This window comes from Suncus etruscus, chromosome 11, assembly GCF_024139225.1.
Source record: "Suncus etruscus isolate mSunEtr1 chromosome 11, mSunEtr1.pri.cur, whole genome shotgun sequence".
Classification (NCBI taxonomy): domain Eukaryota; kingdom Metazoa; phylum Chordata; class Mammalia; order Eulipotyphla; family Soricidae; genus Suncus; species Suncus etruscus.
This window is the reverse complement of record NC_064858.1, coordinates 70036553-70062793: the sequence shown is the minus strand read 5'-3', so window position 1 is coordinate 70062793 and position 26241 is coordinate 70036553. Positions and strand designations below refer to the sequence as shown.

The 26241-nt window shown below is 36.6% G+C and overlaps 1 protein-coding gene across 1 annotated transcript in view; it reads right to left on the bottom strand.

Moving 5' to 3' along the window:
* The window catches only part of PPP1R12A (protein phosphatase 1 regulatory subunit 12A), a 125128-nt gene that overhangs the window by 11564 nt on the left and 87323 nt on the right, over positions 1-26241 (bottom strand). Inside the window, exons 11-21 of the mRNA XM_049783366.1 lie at positions 24399-24493; positions 23408-23512; positions 22439-22606; positions 21888-22064; positions 16429-16519; positions 11838-12038; positions 10735-10900; positions 10081-10199; positions 7541-7606; positions 3507-3523; positions 1648-1783 (exon numbers count right to left, since the gene is read on the bottom strand). Of these exons, the coding sequence (XP_049639323.1) occupies positions 1648-1783; positions 3507-3523; positions 7541-7606; positions 10081-10199; positions 10735-10900; positions 11838-12038; positions 16429-16519; positions 21888-22064; positions 22439-22606; positions 23408-23512; positions 24399-24493 (1341 nt within the window). The remainder of the gene's footprint in view (positions 1-1647; positions 1784-3506; positions 3524-7540; positions 7607-10080; positions 10200-10734; positions 10901-11837; positions 12039-16428; positions 16520-21887; positions 22065-22438; positions 22607-23407; positions 23513-24398; positions 24494-26241) is intronic.

Sequence of the window (26241 nt, the reverse complement as noted above, 5' to 3'; positions counted from 1 at the left end):
CTCAATAGCCTTTTTGTTTTTGGTTTTGGGGGCTATACCCAGTTGTGTTCAGGGGTTACTCCTGGCTCTTTGCTCAGAAATTGTCTCTGGCTCGGAGGACCATACCTGCATCAGTCCTGGGTCAGCCGCGTGCAAGGCAAACACCCTTCATTCTGGCCCCTCACAATTGTTTTTTTAAAATACAAATCTTTGGGGCTGGTGAGATGACAATAGCAGACAGGGCATTTGGTTTGATCCTTAGCATGCCATATTCCCCCCTAGGAACTGCCAGAATATTCATGCGTGCAGACCCAAGAGAAAACCCTGAGCAATGCCAGGTGTAGACCACAACAAAAACAAAACATGAACCCCCAAAGGAAAAAAAAACAGTACTCATAATTGTGACTGTATGCTGTTTGCTAGCTTACTACCTGAATGATACCAGTAAGAATAAGAAAATATGGGGCCGGAGAGATAGCATGCCTTTCATGCAGAAGGTCATTGGTTCGAATCCTGACATCCCATATGGTCTCCAGAGCATGCCAGGAGCGATTTCTGATTGTGGAGCCAGGAGTAATCCCTGATCGCTGCTGGGTATGACCCAAAAACCAATAACCAAAAAAAGAATAAGAAAATATTCCATTTCCCAGTGTTTCTGAGTTTGTTGCTGACCTATTATTAGCATGGTGTAGTGTTCTGTCTTTGACAGAAAGACCAAATCTTTTCATTTTGGGGGGGAGTGAGGTATTTGGGCCACACCTGGCAGTGTTCATGGCTTGCTCCTACCTCTACACTCAGGAGTCATTGACAGTGGTACTCAAGGGCCCACATGTGGTAACATGTATCAAACAAGGATGAAATGAATGCAAGGGAAGCCCCTTAACCTGTTACTATCTCTCCAGCCCTCCAGATTACTGGATCCTATAATAATGTAAATTGACTCCCATCACCCCTCATTTGTCTTTACTATTTTAATTTTCCAAACATTTAAGGATATATACAACTACTATAAAGCCTTCCTTTCTCCAATGAATTTTGTCAGTTTTAAACATGAAGCTCATAATCTTAGAAACCTAGATTACTGAGTTTCTCATGATTTTTTTTTTTTTTTTTTTTTTTTTGGTTTTTGGGTCACACCCTGCAGCGCTCAGGAGTTACATCTGGCTCTACACTCAGAAATTGCCCCTGGCAGGCATGGGGGACCATATGGGATGCTGGGATTTGAACCACTGTCCTTTTGCATGCAAGGCAAATGCCTTAGCTCCATGCTATCTTGCTGGCCCCTCAAGATTTTTTTTTAATTAGGTCATTGTTAATCCAATAGCATTTTGGCCCAATACAAGTTTTCCATTACCTAGAAAAAATGATCTTCAGTTATGAAGTGACATATATTTTGATTTCTCCTTTTAACAAAATGTGTGTGTAAAAACTGATCGTGACATACCCCCTTTTCAGCTTAAATCACAGAAGTGGCCTAAGACAGTGAAGGAAGGCCTGGGTCCTTTTCCTTTCCTTACAGACAAAAAGAGCCATTAAACTTCAATATTAATAGTTCAAAATAGAGAATTAGCTATTTTGAGGTACTGACTTCATTATGATAGACTAGGCATAAAAATACTGAACACCAATGCTTATTTTAAATTAAATGTAACTAAATAACCCAAATACCTTTTTAAAGTCAGAAGAGTCTTCCTTTTCTAGCCGACTGCAGTAAGGTTTTCTTTCTTCTAAGTAACTGTATGAGCCAGAGCGACCCAGTAAGGAATCATACCGATCACTAGCTGACGTGGAACTGGTTTCGTATCTTAAAAAAACAAGTTAAGTTAAAGAGCAAATAATTTTATATTTCTACAATTTAATATGCTTTTTAGCATACATTAAGATTCTATTACAAAATAGTATAGAACATTTTCTTTCTTTTTTTTTTTTTTTGTGGTTTTTGGGTCACATCCGGCAGCGCTCAGGGGTTATTTCTGGCTCCAGGCTCAGAAATTGCTCCTGGCAGGCACAGGGGACCATATGTGGCGCTGGGATTCAAACCGATGACCTCCTGCATGAAAGGCAAACGCCTTACCTCCATGCTATCTCTCCGGCCCCGTATAGAACATTTTTATCTTTTATTGGCCACCCTAGAGTGCTCAAGAGATTCATTCGGCTATGTGTAAGACAAGCTCCCACCTGCTGTACCATTTTTCTGACACTCATTCTCATGTAATGTAATAAACTTTAGTGGTACATGATAAATGGGAAATATTTAATATCACTAACTTCCATTAAGAAAGGATTCAGTATTACTGTGTATAGGAATCAAAACGAATTATCATGTCACGACAGTTCAATAAACTACTTTAATAATTGGAAATAGTAAATACGTCCCAAATATCAACATCTCTGAAAACAACATGGCTTAAAACTTATGGTTTATTGTGGTGTAATTGGTAGTATGTTTTTTAGAAGTGGTATTAGCAATTTTAAAAATCACCAACATTCACTACTGTGAATGATTTGTAATCCACTTTGGTCAAAATAAAAATTATTAAGATAAAAAAATTACCAAAATTTGGGGCAGAGCGATAGCACAGTGGGTAAGGCATGTGGCAAACCCAGGTTCAATTCCCAGCATCCCATCTAGTCCCCTGAGCTCCACTAGGAATAACCCCTGAGCACAGCTAGGTGTGCCTGTCCCCCCAAAACCCCAACCTTTTAGATTTAAGAGGCTAAAAAATCTGTTAAATTCCACTATCACTTTAAATAAAAATTCATTTACTACTTAGTTCTAAATTCAAATGACCATTTCTGAGAATGCCAATGCCTCTAAGTTTTAATTTATGTTAACTTAGGGAGAGAGGCCTCAGAAAATGCTTTGGGGAGGTGCTAAGCATGCTCAAAAAAGTCACTTAAAACAATACTTGCTTGGTCAGTCAAGCGGGCCACATGTTCAATGCCTGGGCCTGGTAAGGCAATGCTGTTGAGGCCCAACAGTGTGGGGGGTGGGGGGACACCATAGGCCAAATATGGCAGTGCGGAATGTGGTGCTGGAGATTGAGCTTGGGACCTGGTGTATTCCAGTATATGGAGCTAGTCCTCAGCCCTGCATGCCAAATCAATAGGCATCAGAATCTAGAAAGTTATTTTTGGTTTCAGATGGCTCTTAACAATCGTCGGCAGGCAGAGAACAGTCTGAACTTAAGATTCAAAGTTACTGTGGGGGTTCTCAGAAGAGATGACAAACCTTTAGGTCTTCATTGATTTTCTTTTCTCTCAAACATGAATAATATATTCTCAGTACCTAATCATCACCAGTCCCTGCTGTTAAAACTGAAAATAATAAATTAAACTTAAAAAAAGTTACCACTATTGTAAAAAAAAACCCAAAAAACAAATACCAGATGACAGATCATCTAAATGCATTTAATCCTTATTGCTTAGAAATTCTATCAACATATAAAATCCATAAATATCTAGAAATAAAATTTTAAGAAAGGTAAAAACGAGAACCAAAGGACAGTATAAAATGTAAAACATACCTTGAAATAGAATCCGTCTAGAAAGAAAAACAAATGTACTATATTTTAATGCTTTTGTTATATACTGGTTATCAATTTTTAACAGCAATACTAACTCATGCTACTTATCTGCTTATGTTTTAACTTTAATTTGATGGAATTTTAGGCCACAAAGTCACTGAATAGTTACATGCACAATACTAAAAATTACATTTGGCAATATATGGGCATATTATTTAATTGTAAAGAAAAAATAATCTAGGTTCATACTATTGATACCCACTCAGGAGGAAGTAACATATTTACTTTAAGAAATGTCCTAAGTAACACTCTGCATCATCCTGATTGCAATATAGGATATGCAGATTCCAGGATCTTTAATACAGAAACATGATACCAACAACAGAGACTGTGTGAAAAATAAAAGTGTATTGGCACTACAGACAATGACCTGGATTGGACAAACTAGTTTGCCTGGAGCCTAGAGTTGGTCTTATGCCAGGAAACTTCAGGGGTAGGGTCTCCTTGTATTTAGGCCAAAGCTTTTCCGTTCCATGTCCTTCATATTTTGGTGGGCCTATGCAAACAATAATTGCCACTCTAACACCGTTTTTACTGTGCTCCTTTGACTCTAATCCTTAAGAGAAACAAACCACTTAAACTTTTGAGGTTAACTTAAACTAATATGCATGTGCATGGAAATGTAAAAAAGTACTTTGCCTTCAATGTTTAAGGAGTTACATAAGTATTATGTCTTTAGATTACTTTGTGTGCTGCTAAGAAATATTATGTACTACAATCTGGGGACTTGAGGGACAAAGCAATTGTACATTGGTTCTGTTTTATTTTTCTTAATGTTCTTTGGCTGAAAGTTCAAAGTTAAAATATCAGCAATAGGACTACTAAGAATTCTGTTTATGGGTGATTGTCCTTCCACTGTAACTTTACCTTGTCCTCTTTCTTTGCATCTTTGTTCTCATAATTAAAAATAAAAAATTAGGGCCCGGAGAGATAGCACAGAGGTGTTTGCCTTGCAAGCAGCTGATCCAGGACCAAAGGTGGTTGGTTCGAATCCCAGTGTCCCATATGGTCCCCTGTGCCTGCCAGGAGCTATTTCTGAGCAGACAGCCAGGAGTAACCCCTGAGCACCGCCGGGTGTGACCCAAAACCCAAAAACCAAAAAAAAAAAAAAAAAAAAAAAAAAAAGAAATGTCCTAAGTGACATTTTAAAGAAGAGCCCCTCATTTTTCTATTTATTCGGGAAATAATATGACAGGCAAATAAAATCTTACTAAAATATATTTAAATTTCCTTTGCAAAACCAATTTATACTTGCTTCCTTTAAAACAATGTAATTACCAGGTTTTTTTTTTTTTTTTTTGGTTTTTGAGCCACACCCGTTTGACACTCAGAGGTTACTCCTGGCTTGGGGGGACCATATGGGACACCGGGGGATTGAACCGTGGTCCGTCCACCTTCCCGGCCCCTAATTATCAGTTTTTTTTTTGTGTGTGTGTGTGTGTGTGTGTGTTTTTTGGGTCACACCCAGCAGTGCTCAGGGGTTATTCCTGGCTCCAGGCTCAGAAATTGCTCCTGGCAGGCATGGGGGACCATATGGGACGCCAGGATTCGAACCGATGACCTCCTGCATTAAAGGCAAACGCCTTACCTCCATGCTATCTCTCCGGCCCCAATTATCAGTTTTATAACAATTTTTAGTCCATATGTGCTCTGGGGTCCATATGGGATGCCGGAAACTCAGAACAGCTGCATGCAAGGCAAACACTTTCTCGCCATGCTATTACTCCAGCCTCATCTTATAATTTTATTTTAAAGCAACAATGTTATAGGCCAGATAGCTATTTTCTAATGTGATAAACCTAGATTTTATAAAAAGAATTTAGATTTTAACACATTTTTGGAAAATGTCTAGACAGATTTTGTAAACAAATGAGCTCACAAAGCAAGCTGTGTAAAGCATTTTCCAGTTGACTGTAAAGACACTGTTGGGTCTTTCTTTCTTCTCATGGGGCAATGCATGCCCCAAATGGCTCATTAACAGAAAAATGCTAGGCCTAACTACCCACCCCTCCTTTTGGTTTCTGGTGCCCTTTAAGGCTCTAGTTCTACTCCTGAATTCGTGTTTAGAGATCAGTTTGGTTGGTTTGAGCACACCAAACACATGCAGTGCAGGGAATTGAACCTAAGTTTTCTACATGCAAGCAAATATCTTACTCCCTGTACTATATTTCTAGCTTGGTCTTACTTCTCTTTTATGTCAATTATAATTCCAGCCTTTGCTTAAAGGAATGTGTGGCTTTTTAGTATAAATGAAGTACAATAAATTCTCTTTAATTCATTTTGAGTGGTTTTTTACTTGTAAGGAATGAATGAATAGTAGCACAAAATAAGATCTAAACCTCTATTTAAAATGAACAAAACCTAATTTGTTTGAAACAAATAATTTTTTTTCCTTTTTAGAAACAATGATCAACTCAGTATTAATGTATCTCATACATAACATACATACGTAATGCAAGCAAAGTCACATTTAAACTCAACTTATGTCTATATGTTTCATTGTCTTAACTGGAAGGCAAAAAAAATTTCCCTCCTCTTCCAGGTTGGTAGGACCCAGGTCAAGATATAAATCCAGGAAAACATCAGCTGGAATCCACTTATAACAGTCTCCTCTCCTCATTTGAGTTTATCTGACTACTACTTTTCCTTGCAAGGTGGAAATTGAGAATTCGGGAAGCATCACAGGGAAAGTAAGATAAAAAATTTATAAAGTAAAATCACCCAGAATCCATAGGGGCAGTACTGACAACAATAGGCAAAATGTTTTAAAATGATAAAGAACTTGCACTGCAAATAATTTACCCTTAGAAGATATTATAACCTGCCTGGCCACCAAAAGAGAAAATTAAAACCCTAGAACTTGACCCTGAAAGTAATGTTCATTCAACTAATAGAGGTAACTGGCAGTAATAATAATATTATTATTATTACTATTATTATTACTATTTTTTTATGAGGGATGTCCCACATTTGGAGGTGCTCTGGTGACCATGTGGTAGGGTAGCAAGAATCAAATCAGGGTCACCAGTACCTTAATCCAGCATTACTTCCTAAACCAGTTACAACTGGTCCCATTAAAAGGGATTTGAAGTTTTACTTAGGAGTTACAACTCTGACTTTATTCAAATTTGCCTAGGACACACAGTTCTGTAGTTATGGTGACAGCTCTCTAACAGTCTGTATAGGCCAGTCTTCTATATAGAAGTGGATACAGAAAATGGATGGGAACATGAAGGTGGGATCCAGCAGCAGCAATGCAACATTAGTCATTCAAAATGCCTTTCATTACTGAGGATCTATTATTTCAAAAGATTATCAAGATCAGTTGTAATAATAAAATATAAAAGTACTTTAGAGAAACAAAATTTCTAAACAAATATGAAGAGAATTAGAAAAGACTACTGTCATCTCTGGAATATCAACTTTGTTGTTTACAAAACTAAAACCTGAATCTGGTAAAGTATATGTATAAAAATGACTAGCCTTTATCTTTGATTTTTGGGCTATATTCATTAGTACTCAGGGGTCACTCCTGGCAGGCTTGAGGGAACATACGGGATGTTAGGGATTGAACTCTGATTGGCTGTTTACAAGGTAAATGCCCTACTGCTGTACTGCTCCAGCCCTCAGCTACTTTCCCTGGTCAGAGTATTAACTGTTTTTCTTTGCAACGTTGAGGATAAATTCTCATAAGTGATATTCACTTAAATATAGCTTGTTGAGTTGACAGAGGTGTTTATCTATAAGACCAATACTACAGTCCAGATATAAAACATTTCCACTGTCTCTATAATACTATGTTCTTTTCCAGTCCCTTCACCCTTATGCCAACCAACTACTTGGACTTAAGTTTATAGTATGTATGCAGGTATATGGTACATTGTCTTACATGAAAAAAATATAAACAAGCAAAAAGTAATCACTGAGATATACACACATTATGTTAAATACATAAAGAAATAACTTGTTTTTACCTGTGTTTCTTTCTTATTGGATCCCTCGTCCGTGTCTGACTGTTGCTCTTGTTCATTTTCATCACTCTAAAATAAAATGTAAGGTTGTCTTAGAAAAGTAGAGATACGGCATTATAAACACTTGAGAGTTTTTCTAATTAAATGACAATTTAATCTGCACCAGGAAACTGGAAAAACAGAAACAAAAAAAACCCTGCTTTGTAAGTGGAAATCTTTATACAGCTTAGCATACTCCTAGTTGGTTAGTGTAACTAGTGACAAAATATTTACTTAACAACTTGAATTAGGGGCTGGAGTGATAGCACAGTTGCTTTGCACACAGCCGTCCCAGGGCGGACCCAGATTGATTTCCTGGCGTCCCATATGGTCCCCCGAGCCTGTCAGGAGTGATTTCTGAGTGCAAAGCCAGGAGTAACCCCTGAGCGCAGCCTGATGTAGTCCCAAAACAAAACAATAAACAAAAAAGCAACTCCCTAGCTTGAATCAACACATTCATTTTGAGGATGAAAACACTAAGGGCTAAATATGAGAAAGAAAATAATCTATTTTATATTGTAATGGTACTACTTGGTTTTTATGTCACTGTTAGTATTTAGCAGCTCAAACTATAATGAGCAAGCATAATAAATTCATCATCATAAGAAAAGCTGAATTCTAAAAATTTAGCCAAATATAACCAGCTGTTCTATGAGAATAGTTTATCAATCCAGAAAAATTTAAGAGCATACCGAACTGATAAATCTTGCACTAAGCTAAAAGCCTTGAATACTGGAATACTCTACTAGGAAAATCTGAACATCTCAGCAAACCTCAAAGAATTTAATATAAAGGAAAAGAAATCTATATTCAACCATATCTGGCCCAGGCTCAGTGTAAAAATACCAAAACTTAAAAATTAAAGCATCCGGGCCCGGAGAGACAGCAGTGTTTGCCTTGCAAGCATCCGATCCAGGACCAAAGGTGGTTGGTTCGAATACCGGTGTCCCATATGGTCCCCCGTGCCCACCAGGAGCTATTTCTGAGCAGCCAGCCAGGAGTAACCCCTGAGCACCGGCGAGTGTGGCCCAAAAACCAACCAACCAAACAAACAAAAAATAAAGCATCCTTTGTTTATACAGATTAAATATTTGGATAACTTAGGGTCAAAAGTACATATATATTTTTTTCTTTTGCCACACCTAATAGGAACCATGTGTGTGTGGTACCAGGGATTTAAACTGAATTAGAGGGATATAAGACATGTGCCTTAATCCCTGTACTATGGTTCTAGTGCCAATACCATTATAAAAGTCTTTGAACCATAGTGAACTCATTCATATAGTACTGATAAAAACTTTACAGAAGTTTCTCCGGAACCAGAAATATTTGTTTTTGGTTCATAGCCGTGCAGGGATCCAATGCTGGGTACCTACAAGCAAAGGTACCTTAGCTCTGAGTGGGTAGGCAGAATCTGCACGAGATAGCAGTTTGGAACCTAGCAAAAATAAGTATGTGAAATACTAAGTAAACAGAAGAAATTCATGCTGCTACTAATATAAATGACTAAATATGGTAGGTATTATCATGAACTGATTATTTTCATGCATTGGGGTTTCATAGGAGAACATAGGAACTAAATAAAATGTAAACTCTATCTCCCCTTTTCTTTGGTAATACATTTCTGATTATTTTTGTTGTGTTCTCTAGTGCAGTGGTGGGCAACCTTTTTTTCAACTGAGCCAAATCTCGCCAAAACCACGATTGAAATTTATTTTGAGAGCCACAAAGGACGTGCACTGACAGAGGCTAGAAGCAGAGTCCTGACTCCTGGAGTGGCCGCCTGGTGCACAGAAGAGCTGCATGTGGCTCACGAGCCGTGGCTTGCCGACCACTGCTCTAGTGCAAAGAGGTGCTTAAAAAGGAAAGGTTACCTGTTTGCTTGAATTAGAAGAAAATTCAGTGTATGTTTAATTAAATACAAGTATGCAATGTGGATCTTAAGAAAGACTATTGAGGGACGAAGAAATAGCAAAGTGGTAGGGTGTATGCCTTGCACATGGCCAACACAGGTCAGACCCTGATTTGATTCTAGGCATATCATATGGTCCCGTCCCCCATCCCCCCCCCCCCCCCCGAGCCTGCCAAGAGATTTCTGAGTGCAGAGCCAGGAGTAACCCCTGAGTGCTGCCAGGTGTGACCCAAAAAACCATAAACAAACGAACAAAAAAAAGACACAGACTTGGGGGCTGGAATGACAGCACAGTAGTAGGGCATTTGCCTGGCAGGCAGATGACCCAGGAAGAACCCGGGTTCGATCCCAGGCATCCCAGACAGCCTGCCAGGAGTGATTTCTGAGCTTAAGAGTGAGGAGTTCCCTGAACACCACTGGGCATGGCCCAAAACTAAACAAAAAAGAAGAGAAAGACACTTGAAATGGAAAGAGTATAGGATTACTTATCCTTGCTTACCCTACAAATAGCTAAAGTTGGTTTTGATTCCCACAGACATGATTAGGTATAAAGATTAAAACTGTCAAGTAGTAATAATATTTAAGTTCTCACATCTTGTGTCCAAAATGAAACTCCTGTAGACCTTCGTTTTTCTCGAGGTCGCCGTCTTTCTCGTATGGATTTACTTTGTGACTTATCTTCCTCTTTTTCTTCTTCTCTCTTTTCTCCCTCTGTAAAGGATTACAACTTATCAATGTACCTTGACTGTACTTGTTAAGAAATATGTAAAAACTAAGTAAATATCCTTTGTAAGGTCTTGTAAAATTTTTTAATCAGAATAAAACTTTGTTCCTTAATATTTTTCATAAACATTTCTTTTTGTCTGTATCTTCCATTAGATGTTTTTGGGACTTAAGACAAAAAATAGTATTATTCTTTTTAGTGCCACAAATAAAATTTTGCTTATGATAATATGTAGTTATCAATCATTAAAACATGCTTAGAAATAGTTTCCCACAGTTCTACATATCCACTTTTTTTGGTAGAGGTAAACATATAGATTTTTATGAAATGTTAGGTTATAAAGATGTGCACTTTCCTATGCCTAGTATCCTACATATTTTTTATGTTTTGCCTTTTCTACTTTTATTCTCAGAAAGGCATCAGTTTTTTCAGTTTAAGTACAGTCATACTTTAGTATTATTAGAAAAAATAAATTTTTTTCAAAAAAAAAAAAGAAATTGTTTCAAACTCTAGTGTTCTCACCTCTTTCATTTTCTTTTGTTAATCCTCTGTAAGCAGAAGTTATGCCTACAAGACTATTTGGCCTATTTAGTTGACTGGAAGCATAGAGTGAACTGCTCATGGTAGAATGTGATGAGGATGAAGTGGATGAACTTGATGTTGATACTGGTCTATAACGCTGATAAGTCTGTGAAACATTAAAATTAAAATTTGTTTGAAATATTAGTAACAGTAAAAACAGGAAACCACCCCCCGCAGGAACCACACGCACATCCCACAGCTTCTATGATATAAACAACCCAACCTTAGAACTAATCTCAGAAGAGAAGTGAAGCTGATGAAAGTCACAAGTACACCATACCAGTTTCTGGACTGAAAATGTTCACAATTCTACAGATACTGGAGCAGCATTTCCAAATTCCACGTTACTGACAGCTCAGTATGAGCATAATAAATTAGATGGGAGAGTAACATAGAAATACACTAATTTTCAGTGAGCAAAATTAATTAATACAGAAGACTTAACTAATAAATTCTCGGATTTTTTTTTTTGATTTTTTGGCCACACCCGTTTGATGCTCAGGGGTTACTCCTGGCTAAGTGCTCAGAAATTGCCCCTGGCTTGGGGGGACCATATGGGACGCTGGGGGATCGAACCACGGTCCTTCCTTGGCTAGCGCTTGCAAGGCAGACACCTTACCTCTAGAGCCACCTCGCCAGCCCCAAATCCTCAGATTTTTAATGACATTTTGAGATATAATTTTCAAACATTTTCTTTTACTATGTTTTTAATAATTTCACTTATAAAAAGTAAATCATATATTGCCTGCTAAGGGAGTAGGCTTGAGTATGGGTGGGAAACTGGAGACAATAGTTTAGGCAAGGTCAGCGGGATTGGTGCTGAAACACTGAATGCCCAAACAACTGTATTATGAACAAATTGAAAACTACGGTGTTTAATTTAGGTTTCCAGTTAAAGTTCTTTGAGTATTTTGCATATGGTATATTGGTGTATATATGTTTCTTATTTCTTAAAGTATGTATAAATATTATTTTTTAAAAAGTATTTGGGAATCACAAAACCTATTTATACTATTTAACCTATATAGCCTATCAACTATTACCTCATCATATGTTCTGGAATACTTTTGTTTATATTCATCTTCCCGAGATGTTTCTGACTCCTTTTTTTCTTCCTGTTTCTCCTTATCCTGTTTTTCTTTTTCCTCTTTTTCTTTCTCTTCATTTTCTTGCTCCCTAGTTCTGATAGAACGACTTCTTCCTATTGTTTTCTCAGCTTCCTGAAGCTCAGTTAATGTCACACCCTGCAAAGCAAAAAGATAAATGTAATTATAAGATGCAAAGTCCATTTTAAAGTAATTATTCATTCAACAAAAAAAATAATTTTGAATTAACATAATGACAGATACTGAAAATTACATAAAGTATGCATAAGATGGGGATAGAGATAGTACGGCAGGTAAGAGGCATTGGACGTAAGCAACCTGGGCTTGATTTCCAGAACCTTAGATAGACTAAGAGTGATCCCTGAGAATAGTCATGAGTAAGTGTTGAGCAAAGATGGATATGGCCTAACTCTCCCCACCATAAGAATAAAAAGTGCAGTAAGAATTTACCTAATTAAAAAAAAAAAAACAAAAAGAAAGATATTTCCCAAAAAGTCAATAAATTATTTTACTGCATATGAATTTGTTTCACATATGTATATGCACACACATTTCAGTAAAGAACTAATTTTGAAGAAAACACATTTTGGAATTCAAGATGTAAAGGTATAAAAATAAATTATGTTAAGGGTTTAGCAAAAGATACTGCTTAAAATGAGAATAATGGTAAGAATCAAACAGCTGAATCTGGACTTTGAAGTTTCACATGTGAGAAAAAACAAAAAGGGAGGTAAAAATAGAAAGGAAAGGTGGCAGTAAGGAAATAACTAGCATGAGTGACATTGTCCTCATTTTTTAAATTTAATTTTACTTTATAATATCTTTATTTAAGCACCATGATTACAAACACGTTTGTAGTTGGGTTTCAGTTATAAAAAAACACCCCTTTCACCAGTGCAACATTCCCACAATGTCCCCCATTTCCTGCCAGTAGCATTCTATTTCTCTTACTCACTACCATTGTAATGATAGTTGTAAGTGTAGTTATTTGTCTAATTGCACTCATGACTCTTTGTGCTAAGCTTCATATTGAGGGCCAGTCTTTCTAGCCCTCATCTCAATTCTCTGGTATTATTGCAACAGTGTCTTTTTCTTGACTTCAGTTTTCCTGATGGCTGTATAGTACTCTAATGTGCATATATACCATGATTTCTTTACCCACTCATGTGCTGACAGGCATCTGGGTTGTTTCCAGATTCTGGCTATTGTAAACAGTGCTGCAATGAACATAAGCATGCAGAAGGCATTTTTGTATTGTGTTTTTGTGTTCCTAGATATATCTCTAGGAGAGATAACGGTGGATCACATGGGAGCTCAATTCCCAGTTTTTTGAGGCATCTTCATTATTTTCCATAAACGCTGGACTAGATGACATCCCCACCAGCAGAAACAAAGAGTTCTTTTCTCCCCACATTCCTGTCAGCACTGATTGTTCTTGTTTTTTCTTTTTTGTCATGTGTGGCAATCTCTATGGCATGATACAGTGCAACACTGTTGTTTTGATCTGTACCTCCCTAATATTGGTGATGAGCATTTTTTCATGTGCCTTTTGGCCATTTGTATTTCTTCTTTGAGGAAGTGTGTTCATTTCATCTCCCCATTTTTTGATGGGGTTAGATGGTTTTTTCTTATTAAGTTTTCTCAGTAACTTGAATATCTTAGATATTAGCCACTAATCTCATGGGTATTAGGTGAATAGTTTCCTCCATTCTGTGGGTGGCCTTTGTATTTTAGTTTTTCCATGGAGATACAGAAGCTTCTCAGCTTAATATAGTCCCATTTGTTTATTTCTGCTTCATTTGTTTGGACAGCTGTATTTCCTCCTTGAGATGTCTTTAGTGTCAATGTCATAGAGTGCTTTACCTACGTGATCTTCTATATACTTTATAGTTGTGGATCTATAAAGGTTTTTAATTTTTTTGTATTAAACCTTTGTGCATAGTGTTAGGTGGAGGTCCGAGTTTGCTTTTTTGCATGTGGCCTAAATATGAATCTCCCTTCTGCTGTATTAAGTGTATATATTTGAGCATTTATTTCCAAACATAAGGATTAATACAGGCAAATTTAGCCTTGATTATAATTTTCTTTACCTGGAAAACTCAGCACCAAAAGATGTAACCCTGGCAGCGTTCAGGGGTTACTTCTGGCTCCAGGCTCAGAAATTGCTGTTAAGCAATGGCCCGTTAAGATAACTTTTACCAGGTGTAGATTTGCATCTCTTTCCTATAACTTTGTCTCTCTCTTTTTTTTTTTACCCCTTTCAGAACACAGACCTTTGGAAGCTAGTTACTGTATTTTCTGACTTTTTAATCCATGAAAAACTTCTTAAAAGTCAGGAGTCCTCTTAATATGCCAGTATACGACAAGCTGAAACTTAGTCCAGCTTCAGGGATGAGTGATCCGCCCCCCTCATCACTCAGTCCTCTGCTTGTCCTGATTCATCTTTCAGGGCACAAAGAGGAGCTGAGTTACCAAGCCCTGCATCCCATCCAGCCACCATCCAGCTGGTATGCGGCTCTCTGGTGCTCAGTCCTCTGTTCAGCTTTTATGGGACACAGAAGAGGTGCTGTCTCCCTCTAGCTGTCCTATTAATCACTGCACCCCAGACAGCCACTCTTGGAGGAGCCCCCTCTTCCTGCTCTCAAAAGATCACAATTAAAAAAAATCATATTCACTCACTACAAATGTAAAATGATTTTTGGCACCCCAAAGTCTAGTTTTATTCATATATATTCATATATATATTTGAGGGTTCTACTTTTATTCTCTTACATTTTTAAATTTCCATTTGGTGTGCGTTAAAAAAAGAGGTAGTCTTATATGGCGAATATAGCCCAAACTCAATATTTTAAGAGGAAAAGGAGAGGGCTGTCTTATACACTGGAAAATACGGTATCTGGGATAAGCCCCTAAAGCAAAAACCTATTCTCTCAGAAAAATGAAATTTGATGGGAAAACCTGGCTTCTTGCAAAATCTGCATCATAATTGAACCTAGAGTCTGGCCAGAGAGGAACTACTTTGAGATGTTAAAATATATCCTCTGGGCTCTCATTTGAAATATATTTGTTCATAAGCCCTGAAAACTACCTAGAGACATGTGAATTATTTTGAAGATAGTACATACTGACAAAGCTTCTGTTAAAAAGAGTTATGTTGTACTTTGCAAAGAAACAAATGTGAGCATATTTTTATACCATCAATAAAATGGCAAAAATCCCCCATATAATCCAGAACACAGTTCTCCCACACAACTTCGTGTAGCTCATCATATTTCATAATTCACTGTTCATGCACCACTTTCCTAGAGAGAACTCTAAGAAGTTCTCTAACATTTTCAGACCATGCTAGCCATGACAGATTCCAATGAGACTGTGTTATCTCTGTTGAGTTTAATTTCATTTGTTCACATTCTCTAGAATTTTTTTTTTCCATTGCCTGATAGTTTGCTTTAAGGATTTTTTTTCTAATCTCTTCTGTTATATTGAGTTGTTATGCACCTCATATTCTAGCTCACTGATTCAGTCCTCAGCTGCTGTTCCTCTGTTGAAGAGGCTTTCCAGAAAAGTTTTCATTTTGCCTAACATGTGTTTCAGTCCCGTTATTTCAGTTTGTAGTTTTCTCGTTTCTATTTTCATATCCTCTTGATTCTTGTTTGTGGTTCGTTCAGCTCAATTCTTGCTTTCTTTGAGTTCTATGAACATCTTCCATATTTCTTCTCTAAACTTATTTGAGATGCTAAATAGATGGTTGGCACTGTCTGGACCATCAAAGCTGCCATCTCCATTCTCTGTCAGACTTGTAGTGTGGTGTTTTCTAGGTGTTATGCTGTGGTTCATTGGCGAGCGGTTAAGCAGAGTGGCAGTGTTCCTCTTGTTTTGTCCATCATGGGCGGAGACAGCTCACCTCTGATGATGTTTCCTCAGGACCTGTTCTCTGTTATCATTCCCTCAGGAGCTGTTCTGGGTGGGGTGGTTTACAGATGCCCCATGAAGCAATGTAGCAGCAGTTCAAAATGTCTCCCATGTGCCAAAGCTCATGGCAGGGATCAGGCTTTGCCCTTTGTGGGTAGAGATAGCGCACCTCTGATGACGTGCCCTCTGAAGCTGTTTTGGGTGGGGTGGTTAAAGGCCACCTCATTAAGCAAAGCAGAGGCAGTTCAAAATGTTTCCCATGTGTCAAAGCACATGGCAGGAATCAGGCTCCACCCCCGTTATTCTTATTTTTGTACATAGTTATTTGATACAGCTACAGTAGATCCAATATCCCTAAATGAAAATACTGATAAAATTTATGAATAGCTATTAGAAAATTTATAGAACTAATCCATTATCTTATCAAAGATATGCTAAATATCATACAAGGAATAAAAAGTAAATGATAGGAAATACTTTATTAACAGTGTAACCACATAAAAAAAGGTCATTTCTATCTTTTACGATCACTCACACTATATACTAACATCATTTATTTTTACAGCAAAAAGAAAGCAATTATTATGTTTTATATATAATAAATATTAAGTGTTACCTGTGTTGATCTTCTAGACTGTCTTGCTTGTCTAGATCTTGCTTTTCTTTGGGATTCAGATTCTTCATCTCTAACAGGAGTGAGGTATGATCTACAGTAATCAATACAAATTGCAATTTTAGTTGAAAATACAATTCTTGTGAAAAATAATTGTTTTTTGTTTTGGGACCACACCCAGTGATGCTCAGGGGTTACTCCTAGCTGTGCTCATGAATTGCTCCTGGCTTGGGGGACCATATGGGATGCCAGGTATCGAACCGTGGTTTGTCCTGGGTCAGTGGCATGCAAGGCAAGTGCCTTACCACTCACTGCACTACTGCTCCGGCCCCAATTCTTGTGAATTTAAAAGCACAAATACATTTGAATCAACTAGGCAAACTAAGTATTTTACTGGGTTATATGAATAGTAGTCTTTAGAATACAGTTAAACTTACACTAAAATACAATCTATCGATTTCTTTTTAATTGGAACTAATCACACTATTGTAGTTTTTCAGGTATTCCTAATTACAACTTTGTCATTCCTGACTCTGTTCTCAGAAGTCACACCTGGCCAGTTCCGGGACACCAGGGATCTAACCTGGGTTGGATGCCAGCAAGGGAAATGCCTTACTCACTGTACTGTCACTCTTGGCCCCAGATTTTATTTTTTCACATATAGTACCACTGCTCTTTGTTCCTGCTTTGATTACTAACAATAACAACTATCTAAGTATGTCATGTTCACCTGGCTAATAAATATGTATATTAAGTTCACCTGACTAATATGTTAGTTACCTTTTATATTAAATGGGTGATTTTTCTTGGACAAGCAAGAAATAAGAAATTAAGCAAAAAATATTAAGCAAGAATTTTTTCTTGGACAAGCAAGAAATAAGAAATTAAGCTTGTTACTACATTTTAAGAAATAATAATTGTGGAATCGGCTGACATTGTAGATGGTTATATAAATCTGGAAAACGCTATACATTTTATTTTAACCCTTTTCAGAAAAACTACAATCTACGAAAGTCTGAGGGAAGAAAACTGTTTTAACACCTTTTAGTCTATCATAGCTAGTGATAATCACTTACAGACCCCATCTTTTGTGGTATACCTATTAATGTGGAAAGTGCTCTATAAAACATTGTTCAAGTCTTAGAAAATACAGTCCAATGTCTAATTTCCCAATCAATCATTTACCAGTTTGTGACTACCACTTCATGCAACTTAGTGCCATTTGAATTCCACAGATGCAAAGAAAAAAGAAAACGATTAACCTAAATATATTAACAAATGTGGTTAATTAACCACATTAAAAATTAACAGCAAAAAAAATTAAAAAAATTAACAGCAATCCAAATGACTTCATATCATATAGCATGATAGCATTCATGACTTTTTCTGAAAATAAGTAGCAATACAAACTCATAAATTCTACTACATGGTAAAAGATTTCATAGTTTACGAGAACAGAGAAATCTGTATTGTTAGTTTGCTATTTTATATGCATGGCAAATGCACCAATTAAAATCATACTCGTGGGCTGAAACATGGTGGGGAGAGTGCTAGCCTTGAACATGGCCAACCCAGGTTCAATTCTGGAATCCCACAAGGTTCTCCTGCACCCCGCTAGGACTAATTCTTGAGAGCAGTGCTAGGAGTAAGCTTAAGCACTGTTGTGTGCGCTCCTCTACTCCCCGTATATTATTCACTCCCAAAGAGCTCAGATTCCCTTTCAGCAGTTTCAAGTTATCCTAAATGCTAGCAAACCTAGCTCATCTAATATATGCAGGTTAGGATGATTAAAAATTTACTAGCTAAAAAAGGGCAAAATATATTCACTTAAAATCTCCATAAAATATTTCTCCAAGTTAGTATAAAATCTAGGCATTCATAATATCTTCGGTGTTTTTAACTTCTAAGAGCCGATTATCAAAGAGAGTGGGAGGAGTGAGGGAGGAAGAAATAGCATAGTGGGCAGAGCAAGGCAAACCCATGCTTGATCCCTGGACTTTACTTAAGGTCCTCTGAGCACCACCTTGGGTGCTTCCTGAGCACAGAATAAAGTCTTGAGTAATCCCAGTGGGTGTGACCCAAAACAAACAAAAGACAGAATACAGTGCTCAATCTCTACTGCTTCTAATCATTGCAGCATCACACTCATACTGTCTCTTGGTTATACCTATATAGGGAAAATTTTTGCCTCATGTAATATTCTTTCTGAACTCTTCAAAGATAGCCATTTAAAATTAATGATTTTCCCCAACTAGAGCAACTATTTTCTTTTTCTTTTTTTAAAATAATTTTTATTGTGACCAAAAGTGTTTCAAGTTTCAAGTCTTTCACAGAAATATTTGAGGCACATAGTGACAACTGATCAGAGCCATTCCCTCTACCCCATTTCCCAGCATGTGTCCCATATTTGCCCCCCAGAATGCTAGTGTAACTTTTCCTCTGTGTATAGCTTGTTGTTGTAGTACAATTATTTTCTATAATGTTATTTCACTGACAATTACTGGCTAAAATCCATATGGTTATTTATAATATTCATGTTTTGTTATTTAAATTACATATATAAATACACTTGATGCTAATTCTATTGTTTTTCCATTCCAGAATGATAAATGGGCAAACAACAGAAGCTAAGTCCAAAAAATGTGAAAAAGAACAAGTACTTGAAACACCAGAGCCATGTGAATTCTTGCTAATAAAAAGAGTTGCATTAATACGACACTATTCTGCAATTTGAGACTATGGAGAATTAGAAAATACTTAAGCTACAAAACAATTTGCTATCATTCTTCACATAAAGCTAAGTTCTTTCCCTATCTGTCACAAAACTAATCCACTGGAAAAACAAAAACAGGAATTCCTTAACAAATCTTAATAATTAGAAAAGTTTAATATGGTAGAATTTAATACTATGCCTTTTAAATGTTTAAATATAATTTAAATAATATTAAATATAATAATTTAATTTATAATTTAAATATTTAAATACAATGTTTAAATATAATAAAGTCCAAAATTATACAAGCAAGGGTACAAAAATATGAAAACATCAGCTTTAAAAGCCATGTATATTATTGAATCATCAGATATATACGAGAGTGAAAATATTCCCATCATGCACATTTCAAAATCTTCATGAAATTTAAATGACAAACAAAAATGGCCAACATTATATTCAAAATTGCAAACACTTATTTGACTTGAAACAAAACACAAACATTAGTACTATTGCAAACATCATTGAAACAAAGACAAACAAAATTTCTGTAATACAGACCAGGAAAAATGTCGACACTTTTAGTTTCTTGCACTATTAGACTTTGCTCTGTCCTAATAATATCTCCAACTTTTATATTGTCTTGTGCATAATTCCAAAACAGAACCATAGCTCTTTCCAAAAATATCAAAAATAAACATGAAGGTAAGCTTCACAATTTGTTATAAAACAACTGACCTTCTAGGGAAACATTCATTGAGCTTTGTCATTAGAAAAAAATTAAAGCATAGAAAGTGCCAGAGATAGAAAGAATTCTAGATGTTAAAGTTATATTTCTTAGTAGTTTACAGAAGGAAACAGTAGTTTACAGTCCAGAATCTTCTTAGAACTATAGCAGAGCAGAGTTAAAAAAAAAAAACAAACAAAAAACCCAAGACTTAGATCCCCTTTCTAGTAATTTCCTTTTTTCTCCTGTCTCTCTCCCACAAAAGAAAAGCCTACACAATGTCTATAATATATATTGCAATTTCTATGGTCATATGGTCTTACTAAAAATACCATAAAAACCTACAAGTGACTTAAATTTATTAAAAAATAAAAAATACTAAAAGTGACATGCTGATATTTAAATATCACAATGTTGATCTAATCATCAGCAGTGCTGTCACCAAAGATTCACTAACTTTCACCACAGAAAGGAATCAAGGAGTGGATGCCGGAGGTGCTTAACTTGCACACACGACCTGAGTTTGTTCAATGACATCCCATGACCAGGAGTGATCCTTGAGCACTGCTGAGTGTGACCCAGGGTTTTCCCTACCACCAGAAAAGAAGTAAAAATATAATGACATAAACTAATCATGTAACAATAGGAAATAAAATAATATTTAAAGGTAGATGCTTTTATATATTTATAACAAATATTATTTTAAAGCTACTACTAGAATTATAGGTCTCTGAGATAAGATAAGTATGACAATGCTAAATGTAGCTGGTATTTTAGTAAGAGAACTGTATGTAATATATAACTCATTTAATGAACAAAATCAAATATATGACATTCTATTTCTAAAATATTTTCTTTTGCAATAGAAAAATGAAACTAAAGCTGGGCCTATGCATAATACAGCAGAAAAAACATAGAACTAGATTTCCTGTAATCTTGGGCTTCCTCAAATTTTCACAATATTAAACATATAAATGAGAAAAGTAACTAATTCTGGGATTCAGATTCCTTCTGTAAACCAAGAATATTACAAAAGATGGCAAGATCCTTTCTATGTCTGATTCCATGCTGGAGCAGAAAATGAGAAATGTGCACATTAAAGCACAAAAACTATCAATGAACATTTAGAAGTATTAATTTAACGGATGCCTTTTATAGATGAGATCTACAACCAAATAAATATAATTTTAAGATTCTTAAAATTGGGGCCGACGTGGTGGCGCTAGAGGCTAGCCTTGCCAGCGCTAGCCTAGGACGGACCGCGGTTCGATCCCCCGGTGTCCCATATGGTCCCCCAAGCCAGGAGCGACTTCTGAGCGCATAGCCAGGAGTAGCCCCTGAGCATCACCGGGTGTGGCCCAAAAGCCAAAAAAAAAAAAGTTCTTAAAATTATTTGACTGATGTACTTGAACATTCCAAGAGAATTTTTATTCATAAAAAATAGTAACAAGATGTCTTTTTATTTTAGTAATGGGAGGGAATAAAAAAATTTTCCTTCTGAGTATGCTTATAAATACACTTTATAACTTCATCACTATTGAGTTAACATCTGTAAAACTCCAACAGCTGGGTCTGGGGGAGATTATTCAGAGGGCAGCATGAGGCCTCGAGTTCAATCCATAGAACCACACAGTCTCCTGGGCACCAAAGTGGAGCTCCGGTGACCGTTGGGAATAACTGTGGTGGTCACAGTATCCCCAGGTACTGCTGGGATTGGCCTCTAGAGCCCCTGAACAATACTTGGGGATTTTCCACCTTACAATAAGTACAATGGCTGTGGAAGAAGATAACTGCCTTAAGTTAAAAATGCCACTTGTGTCCAGGAGGCATGTTTACCAAACCCAAATTCCAATAATTACTATTAACTTAGGTAGTTCTAGAGAAACATTGATTTTTTCACTAATTAACCCACTGGAGAAATGGTCACCACTTTCAGAAGATTGAAAAAAAAAATGAAACAGAGCAAATAACTTTCATCACTGGGCAAGATAGATCAGCAGTCCCATTAGGACCTTTACACACCTGCGTCTCTCCCTGACCTCAGATGTGGAGGAGGCAGTGCCAGCAGTAGTTGTAGTCAGGGTTGTGGTAGAGGCTGCAGCATTTACAACAGTTGGAGCCACAGGGATGGTCACTGCCGTAGGAACACTGTCCTTTTCTTTTTCAGTACTATCCTCAGCCCACAAACGATTTGAGGAACTATAGCATCATAAGCAGCAACACAAAAAAGAGAAAAGGGAAACAGCTAAACAATGAAAGCACTTTCTAGCAGCTGAAAACATGTGATCATAGGGATGGATTTTTTAAAAACATGAGGCAAGACATCTCTGAACTATGAATCAAAAAGCTCACCAAGAGCTATCAGAAATTTACAGTTGAAGCAGTCTAATCATTGAGGAACTTAATTCATTCCCAGACATGCAAAATTGTCTCTTTTAGAATCAATTTTTGTTGGTAAATAATTTTAACATGCTAAATTAAAAAAATCCAGAGCCCCACAATCTTCTAAACAAAAATGCATGCACATACATAAGCACACAGGAGGCCTGAACATAAATGCTCCTGCGACTTACCTGCTTTGCGTGCCTGAGGGGGAAGAGCCTGCCGTGATCTTGGGAGAAGTGCTCGTGCCGGAGAGCAGGCTTCTCTGAAGCCCAGCTGCAGAGGGAACTGTTGGTGTTGATGTGGTGCTTGGAACACTAGAACTAATCAAATCATCTTGTCTTCTACCAAAGGAGTAACTAAAGGAAAGAGTCATATCTATATAGGACGTGTTTGTGTAGCCTACGGTTAATGTCTATACATTACATAGATTCCTAGGAGTTAGGGGAGGAAGTGCCGAAAGAACTGTTCCAAAATACTCCACAGCTCCAGCACCAAGAGTTGCATCTACAATTTGCTGGAGTCCTAAAAGCTCACAAATTTGGTAGTGCATGATTTTACTACATTCCTGTTTCTTCAGTAAAACTCAAAAGTAGATCCAATCTGATCATTTACATTTCTAGAATTATTCCATATTAATAACCTGACTGCACTAGACCCGAGTATAGCACTTTGACTAGGTTTTAGGAAAACTTAAGATTGACATTTTTCATAAAGAATTACCTAAACCTGTATTATATTTGATCATATTTAACTCTTCTTCTAAGCTGTCTTTAGCAGAAAAAGTAATTGATAGCATCCTGTTCCCACTTTCAATATGGTATTACCAACATTCCAATTCAAGACATTTTTATAGCTAAGTGGTTTGGACAAGTTCTATCTTCCTAGGTCACGAATTATAATCAGATCAATCAGGAAACTGCTCTTGTCAATTATAAAAGGGAGTACAGTTTCATATGCTCTGTAAGATTACCTCATATAAAAATGAAATATTCAATAGGAAGACATAATAAAGCACATTTCACCTGCCTTTAAATATATTTTATCTTTAAATGAATTTTAAGCAAAATATACTCAAGACATATTTTTAAATAAAATTAAAGGGCTCCAAATCACCTTATATTTATAAGAGTACACATAAGTTATTATAAAATTATTACCTTCTGTGGTAAGTTGAGCCTTCATTAATTGAGCTATTCTTTTTGAGATCATCATCCCATTTTCTTCTTGTATAAGAACTACTTGTTCGTAAACTTGAAGAATCCCTGTGAAAGAATATTCTTCAGATATTGGCATATAATTTAAAAACAGCCAACCTATAGGTCAACAAATATTAGTGGAGGGATAAAGTTATAAAATTCCATGGGAATATTTTATATACTTATTAAGGAGCAAAATTCTAATTCCAAGACTGTATTTATAATATATAATCCTAATTCCAGGAGAAATCATAAAATACCATTAAAAGTTCATCACATAGGGAGAAAAAGGTTACTTTAATCTCATGGAATATGGGCCCGGAGAGATAGCACAGCGGCGTTTGCCTTGCAAGCAGCCGATCCAGGACCAAAGGTGGTTGGTTCGAATCCCGGTGTCCCATATGGTCCCCCGTGCCTGCCAGGAGCTATTTCTGAGCAGACAGCCAGGAGTAACCCCTGAGCACCGCTGGGTGTGGCCCAAAAACCAAAAAAAAAAAAAAAAAAAAAAAAAATCTCATGGAATATTAACTGCTGATGAAAAACAATGCTAACGATTATAGCAAACTAAAATTATGTTACATTAAGACATGCATAATTGGATATTATATTACAACCATATAAAATATTCTCAAGTCCTATGTGCTAAAAGCTAGAAGAAACAAGTCAAATTGTAGACAATGACTTTTCTCCTTTATGTTCCAAATATTTTAGAGTATATACTATATTGAGCACTCACTTGCCACCACTGTCCTCTCTATTTTAGCAGTAATGCCCATCTTCCTCTGCCTTTTTCATACTATTCCAGTAATAACCAAGTCTACACCTCTTCAGGGTCATGTGTGTATTCTACTTGGGATGCCAAATCAATATGCCAATATATACTTCCAATAATGCTCATTTATTGCCTTTCAACTGAAGAAATCAAGTTCTGAGAGTAAGAACACAAACCTACCTGTTTTCTTTTTCCTCAATGTCAGATGTACTGGCTAGTCGTCTTGGTATTGTAGGCGCAACATAGGCAAGCCTAGTTCCTTTACTATCTTTTTCCTACACATGAGGATAAAAAAGATTGAAAATAAGCTTCATGATGATTACAGACAGTGTTAGAAACATGAAGGAGTACATTTTACAATGTATATACCATTATCAGAGTTCATTTTGTAGTCCTCTAGCTTCCAGCTAAACTATTAAACTGGTCTATCATAGGAAGAACTATGAACAATAAGTCTAAAAATAAAAACTATTTTAACAATATTTAATGATTCTGAAAATAATTCCTATAGTAGATGAATGTAGTGTCCATAAGATAAAATATCCTGATGTTTGAACCAGGCCAGTTCCACAGACTCACTCTTTTCTTGAGCAAGAGGTAAACAGAACCATGAAAAATTATGGCTACACAAGCCCTGAAGCAGAAAGCTAGCCATCTCAGAAGGTAGGCCAAGCCCCTGCCTTGATGAAGTCACTCTATCACCCCAAAATCACCATTTCCTGATGTCCCTGCCTCATCACCAACCCTCTACAATTCCCTTCACGGAAACAAATCTGACCAAATTTCAGGTACGTTGGTTTTGGGGCTGATTATCACCAGGGCTTCCAAATATATGCCCCCTAAAGTTGCAGTATCAGTAATAGTGCTTTGAGTTTCTGGACAACTTTGTTTGATGCTGACACCCCTAAAGAAGACCCCAACTTAACGGAATGGACAGCTAACAACAAGAGTCACTAAACCATTTTATTAATGACTTCATTGTATATAATTTTCACAAATGTGCTTGCTACTGTACTTATTTTTACTTCTCTCTCATTTTATTTTTTCTATTTTTTTTTTCAGTAACTCTGCCTTCTCTTAGCTGGAAACAGATGCATTATGATCAACTATGCCAACTATTTTTCTTTTCTTTAAATTTAAAAACATTCATCACTTAAGAAAAAAAGATAAAAATTTGTCTTTTTTTTTTTTTTGGGCCACACGTGGCAGCCCTCAGTCAGGGGCTACTCCTGACTCTGTTCAATAATCGTTCCTGGCAGGCTTGGGGGACCATATGAGATGTCGGGGATTGAGCCTGGGTACCTCCTGCGTCAGCCGTAAGCAAGGCAAACACCCCCAACTTCTCAGTAACTTCTGAGCTCATAGCCAGGAGTAACCCCTGAGCATTACTGGGTGTGGCCCAAAAACAAAAAAAAAATTTTTTTTTTTAAATTTCATTTTTTGATTATCTGATGGGAGGAAGCCTTACAAATAAAGAAAAAAAAACGGTAGAAAACAAAAATTTACACCAAAAATTTCTAATACTAAAAATGTAATTTATAAAATGAACTTATCTATATACAAAGCACTAAGTAATTTTGGTGCACTCTATTTGATTTATTATGACTTTCAAAATATAATTACATATATTCTAGAATAAATAAGCTTCTGGTAATATTTCTGAATCAAGATTGCTCCTTAATACATTTTCCTTTAAATCCTAAGGTAGAATAAAGGAATCCTTTACAAAGTACAATCTCCTAACTTTGTTTTGGGAATTAAAATTCTAGAGGTTGTCATGTCAGGAATTAAATTCATTCATAAATTGCATGATTAGAAAACCTGCGGCTGGAGAGATAGATGGAGGTAAGGTACCCCGAACCTGCCAGAAGTGATTTCTGAGCATAGAGCCAGGAGTAACCCCCTGTGCGCTGCTGGGTGTGACCCAAAAATAAAATAAAATAAAATAAAAATAAAAAACCAGAGTAGAGGGCCCGGAGAGATAGCACAGCGGTGTTTGCCTTGCAAGCAGCCGATCCAGGAC